The 6,000-nt window shown below is 39.4% G+C and overlaps 1 protein-coding gene across 1 annotated transcript in view; it reads right to left on the bottom strand.

The window, feature by feature from the left end:
- Window positions 1-6,000, bottom strand: part of RANBP9 (RAN binding protein 9) — a 66,050-nt gene that overhangs the window by 48,990 nt on the left and 11,060 nt on the right. Inside the window, exon 2 of the mRNA XM_081827527.1 lies at window positions 2,923-3,034. Within this exon, the coding sequence (XP_081683653.1) occupies window positions 2,923-3,034 (112 nt within the window). The remainder of the gene's footprint in view (window positions 1-2,922; window positions 3,035-6,000) is intronic.

Genomic DNA, 6,000 nt, shown 5'->3' with positions numbered 1-6,000 from the left:
GCGCCTGGGTGGCTCAGTTGGTTAAGCGACTGCCTTCGGCTCAGGTCATGATCCTGGAGTCCCGGGATCGAGTCCTGCATCGGGCTCCCTGCTCGGCAGGGAGTCTGCTTCTCCCTCTGACCCTCCTCCCTCTCATGCTCTCTGTCTCTCATTCTCTCTCTCTCAAATAAATAAATAAAATCTTAAAAAAAAAAAAAAATGCACTTAACACACGATCCAGCAATCCCACTCCTAGATATTTACCCAACTGAAATGAAAACTCAAGTTTACACAAAAACCTGTACGTAAATGTTTATAGTGGCTAAATTCCTAATTGCCAAAGACTGGAAACCACCCAGATGTCCCTCAACTGAAGAGTGGATAAGCAAACTGTGGTTGGCTCACCCATACAATCAGCAATAAAAAGGACGGATCTACCAATATATGCAACAACAGGGATGAATCTCAAATGTATCACACTAAGTAAAAGATGCCAAAATTAGAAGGCTGCATACTATGATTCCATTTATATGCCATTCTAGAAACAGCAAAACTCTAGAGACAATCAATGGCTGTCATTGAGAGATGGGGAAGAATCGTCCACAAAGGGGTATAAAGGAATTCTGGGGGGTGATGGAACTGTTTTATCATGGGATCCTTGAACAATGGGTGGTGCTGGGACACCGATCACCCACCCCCCACCCCTGCCACCACATAAGCTGAAAATCCTAACTTTTGCTGTTCCAAAAACTTAACTATTAATAGCCTGATGTTGACTGGAAGCCCTACCAGTACCATAAACAGTTAATGCATATTTTGTATGTGGTATGTATTATATGCTGTATTCTTACAATAAAGCTGGAAAAAAGGAAATGTTATTAAGAAAATCATACGGAAGAGAAAATATATTTCCAGGGCTGTACTGTAATTATAAAAAATGTCTACATATAAAGTAGACCCGTGCAAATCAAACTTGTATCATTCAAAGACCAACTGTATCTTGATTGTGGTAGCGCTGACATGACTATACACATCTGTCAAAACTCACAGACCTGCACACGAAAAATGATAAAGTTTACAATATGGAAAAATCACCTAATCTTAAAAATGAAAGGAAAAAAGATGAATGAGGGATCCTTGCAACAAAGACATGAGACTGAAAAGTTACAAAGCAGTTAGTCACATCACATCGGACCCTGCTGAGAAGTGGAAGATTGCAGCCTCAAAGCAACAGGTGTACCAAATGATCTCAAGACAGGGACACACAGAGTCAGCTGTGTTCGAAAGAACACTGACAACAGTTGCAGACTGAAGTAAGCGTAAAACAGGGAGCAACCGACCACCCAGGTAATCTAGGGGATAAATGAGCAAACCTAAGGCAGAGGACGTAGAGATGGACACAGTAAGTTAGAGATAGGAAGTTCCCCAGTTTCTAGCAATAGTGAAACCACTAACCAAGCTGGTGCTGAGAAAAAGACTTAAAACAAGCCACACTGAAATACCCATGGGACACTCAAATGCAAACATCGGGTTAGATGTATGGGTCTAGAGCTCGAGGGAATAACTGGAGATGCAGCTTTAGATTTGACACTCATCAGGGTGTTTGCAGCCATGAAAACAGAAGGTCAAGATCATGCAAAGACAGAACACGTAGGGTGAAAAGGTGAAGAGAACCCGGGGAATCATCGTGAGCAACACCAGCATGAACGAGGTTGACGGTATAATTTTAAGTATAAAAAGAACTGGCTGAGTATGCATGCCGCAGTAGAGTTAAAAATGGTTACAATCGTGTGCCTATTTCAATCTAGGGTCTCTCAACCACTTTATGCTTGTCTTCTCTGATTTTATCTTTGGCTTGATCACCCTCGGAGAACTGAGGCAGTTCAGTAAAAAGTTATCAATGAATTCCAAGGTTGCATTTTCTACCTTCCATAGTGTTGAGAATGAAAATATTCAGCAAATAAAGTAGGAGGAATAATCTACTAAATATACTTATTTTGTCAGTTAAACATAGAAGAAGCACTAACAGGTTAAGTGATTCACTTCAAATACAGGTCAACTTAACAACTCTACTCAATTGGGCCAACTCACCCAGTAAGTTTATCTTGGGAGTTGGACTAATGACTCTATGGATGCTTTAAAGGATCTCTGATACCACAAAGAAGTTATCAGAAAATATCACACGATAGATCTAATAATTCTAGGTAATCAGCTCTTAATCAGAGATATGCACCAAAATTTTCGGTGAAGCTTACTCAAGGATGCCTATCTTGCCCAAGCTCTGCTTCTGAAAATAGTGACTTAGGAACTTTTGGGGTAAGGCCCAAATTACTATCTTTGTAATAGTCCCTTAAGTGATTCTGACGTACACACACATACTACACACTGATCCCAAGCTGAAAAGCAATGCTATAAAAGTTGGTTCCAGGATCTACATGGAATTCCCATTTGGAAGCTTTTATTTATACCACATCCTAATCCCTGGGAATCACCTCCAATTGAGAGCATACAAACATATTTCCCTGATCTAAACCCAAAAGTCTAAGTCCCAACCCCTGTGAAATACGTATGAATCCCCTTTTGGCCTTGGTTAACTAGCTCTGAGAAGATTTAAGTTCTCAGCAGAATTCAGAAAAGGGCAGTGTAAGACAAGGCATGGAAAATGAGTCACTGTCTCTCTGTTGTTTAATTCCAATTCTCCAATTTCATGACAAACGGACCAGAAAAACTTGGTTATTTCACCAACTCAAGTATTAGCTTCAACCAGTATTTAAGCAGAACTATATCCAACCTGCTACAGCATTAATATTCAGGTCCTACTTTACCAATTACCAGTATTTCCGAGATTCCCATTTTCCTATTACATCATAAATATGATAAATCAAGACAAAAATAATTACCCAAGGACTGCAAGCAATTTATCCCACCAAAATGTACACTTACCCATCTCTTCCCTTACTGACAATTTTTACTTCAAAATAATAAATCCCACAGGCTGCTGGTATTGGATGCGTGGCGCGAACGGACGCTGCATCTTTTGGGGTTTTGCCATGACCTGCATATGAAACAGGAAGGGGAAAAAAATCAAATGAGATATTCAACGAAAATCTGAAACAATTCAGGAAGAAATACAGTTTTTAGAATGATATATAGGCATTTCTGCTCCCACCAGTACATACAGACTTAATGAAACATCTGTCATCACGGTCCAGGAGGCAAAGCAGCCCAGGGTCAGTCATGGGACTCTTGACACTATTACTAGATTTAACAGACTTTCAGAATCTGAACACACTGAACCCACCAAACTAAATATTTTACGGTAGACTATATTTTTAAGAGAAAAAAGGATGCATTTGAAGCACATGATGAAAATATGATCTTAAATTTTATTAGATCCAAATATGCTTATAATTTATATTATTCCCAAACAATATTCTTTTGTCAAATGGCCTATTTTTTAAACCAGAAGCATCTTATATATGGGTGTACGTATATATGTGTGTATATGTATATAAAATATAGGGTATATTGTTACGTGAAATTTTATATTAGATTGAATTGGCAAAGCAGCTTTCTTACTTTAAGAATTTTCAAGTTTGGGTGGCTCAGTCAGTTAAGCATCTGCCTTCAGCTCAGGTCATGATCCCGGGGTCCTGGGATTGAGCCCTGCATTGAGCTCCCTGCTCTGCGGGGAGTCTGGTCTGCTTATCTCTCTCCCTCAGTCCCACCCCCCCGCCCCCACTCATGCGCGCGCGCTCTCTCTCTCTCTCTAATAAATCTTTATTTTTTTAAAGATTTTTTTAAATTTTTGACAGAGAAAGAGTGTACAAGCAGGGGAAGCAGCAGGCAGAGGGAGAAGGAGACTCCCTGATGTGGAGCTCGATCCCGGATCATGACCTGAGCTGAAGGCAGACGCTTAACCATCTGAGCCACCCAGGTGCCCCTTAAAATAAATTTTTTAAAAATCTTAAAAAAAAAAAAAAAAAGAAAAGAAAAAGAATTTTCAAGTTTGTTCTTGGACATATTCTTATCAATTCTATACAAAGGCTGATCCAAAAAATTTCTTTGGTCAATTACAGCCTACTAAGAAATATATCTAATCTCTAGTTTTATTTTCTTTCTCTGTTTTTTAAGAAAGGAATGTATCATCATACCATTGCTGAAATCTTTAGGGAATCTTGTTAGTTAGACAATGGCTTTTAAACTTTTTTAAATGGCTATTCCTCAATTCTAATCCTGGAGGATTTCCTTTGTTCACAGTCACCGCCCCTGTCCCTCACCCAAGACACAAATTAGCCTGAAAGCTAGCATGTGAGCAACAGAAAATATGCCCATAAAACCACAGAAGAAGAAAACAGAAGTTGAAGTAGCATGTCAGAAAGTACTCAGAGTAAGACAAGTCTCCACAATCCCCAAAAGGACTGCATGAGAAGAAATACTCTAAATTATTATTCAGTGTTCTAGTTAAATACGCTCACCCAATACAAACTTAGGTCACTAATCCTTTAGTCATACAATAACATTACCTTCATGGGTAGAAAAATTCTCCTTCTCAAATTTTAAACTTTTTTTTTTTTGAAGATTTTATTTATTTATTTGAGAGAGAATGAGATAGAGAGAGAGCATGAGAGGGGGGAGGGTCAGAGGGAGAAGCAGACTCCCTGCTGAGCAGGGAGCCCGATGCGGGACTCGATCCCAGGACCCTGGGATCATGACCTGAGCCGAAGGCAGTCGCTTAACCAACTGAGCCACCCAGGCGCCCCTCTCCTTCTCAAATTTGCCACGATTGTTTTAAAACTAAATACCTTCTTTTAAATCAAAAACTGTATCTTAGCTATACAACAACCATCACACACTGAGACGATCCTTTCCCCTCCCATACACTTCATCAAATTACATCATTAAACAGTTTACATTTGCAATGCAAATTAGCACATGTTCACATGGCCCAAAAGAAACTGAATGAACTCAGCCACTCCCTTCTATTACCATGAAAACCTGTCCACAGATGTCTTAAGTATGTAGGTTATGGGCAAAAGTTCTCAGCCTGGTGACCACTGGGAGGTGACAAAATTGGTTAAGAAGAGAAAAACAAAAGCAGCAATATACAGATGCCCCCCCCCAAATTGCTTTAACATATGTAGGTAACAGATTTACACTAAGCTAAGCAGAAGAAAAAAAAAACAGCATAAATCTGCAGATTGACATAGGTCACTTCTTTAAAAACAGACATTTAAAATGTAAATATGTGTTCAAATAATTGAGTTGCCTGGGAATTAATTAGGTAAACTAAATGCATTTTAAAAATTTAGACAGTTAAGGGGCGCCTGGGTGGCTCAATTGGTTAAGCGTCTGCCTTTGGCTCAGGTCATGCTCCCAAGGTCCTGGGATCGAGCTCCGCATCGGGCTCCCTGCTCAGTGGGAAGCCTGCTTCTCCTTCTCCCACTCCCCCTGCTTGTGTTCCCTCTCTCGCTGTGTCTCTCTGTCAAATAAATAAAATCTTCAAAAAAAAAAATTTAGACAGTTAAAAAAATCTAAAGAAAACCCTGATTAACCCTGGAGTCCTAAATCAACTAGCTTTTATTTTTGGTTTTTGTTTTTCTAGAAGGGAAGTGACCAAAACTTTCAGGGATGAGGTAGTCTCAAGGTATTCTTAATAATAATAATAATGATGATGATGATGATAAATGACAATAGTTACCATACATTTAATGCTATGTGAAAGGCACTGCTCAAAGAGTACTGTATTTGTTCACTTGTTTAGCACTCAAAAGAAAAAAAAAGTAGGTACTATTTATTATCATTTCACAGTTGAGGAAATTAAGGGAAGATGAAGAAACTCGCCCAAGGTCGTACTGCTGTGTGAGAATTCCAAACCAGGATTTGGGCTGGGATTTAAATTCAAGAAGTCCGATCCAGTGCAAGCTCTGAACCCACAGGAAGGATCCAGTTACAATGAGCATTCTGGGATCACTTCACTTGTATTCCTGTCTCCTATTCTTGCTACTTCTATGGGAAAAG

This window comes from Leptonychotes weddellii, chromosome 8, assembly GCF_054177405.1.
Source record: "Leptonychotes weddellii isolate Sample4059 chromosome 8, ASM5417740v2, whole genome shotgun sequence".
Taxonomy (NCBI): domain Eukaryota; kingdom Metazoa; phylum Chordata; class Mammalia; order Carnivora; family Phocidae; genus Leptonychotes; species Leptonychotes weddellii.
The sequence above is the reverse complement of the archived record's forward strand: the minus strand, read 5'-3'. Positions and strand labels throughout refer to the sequence as shown.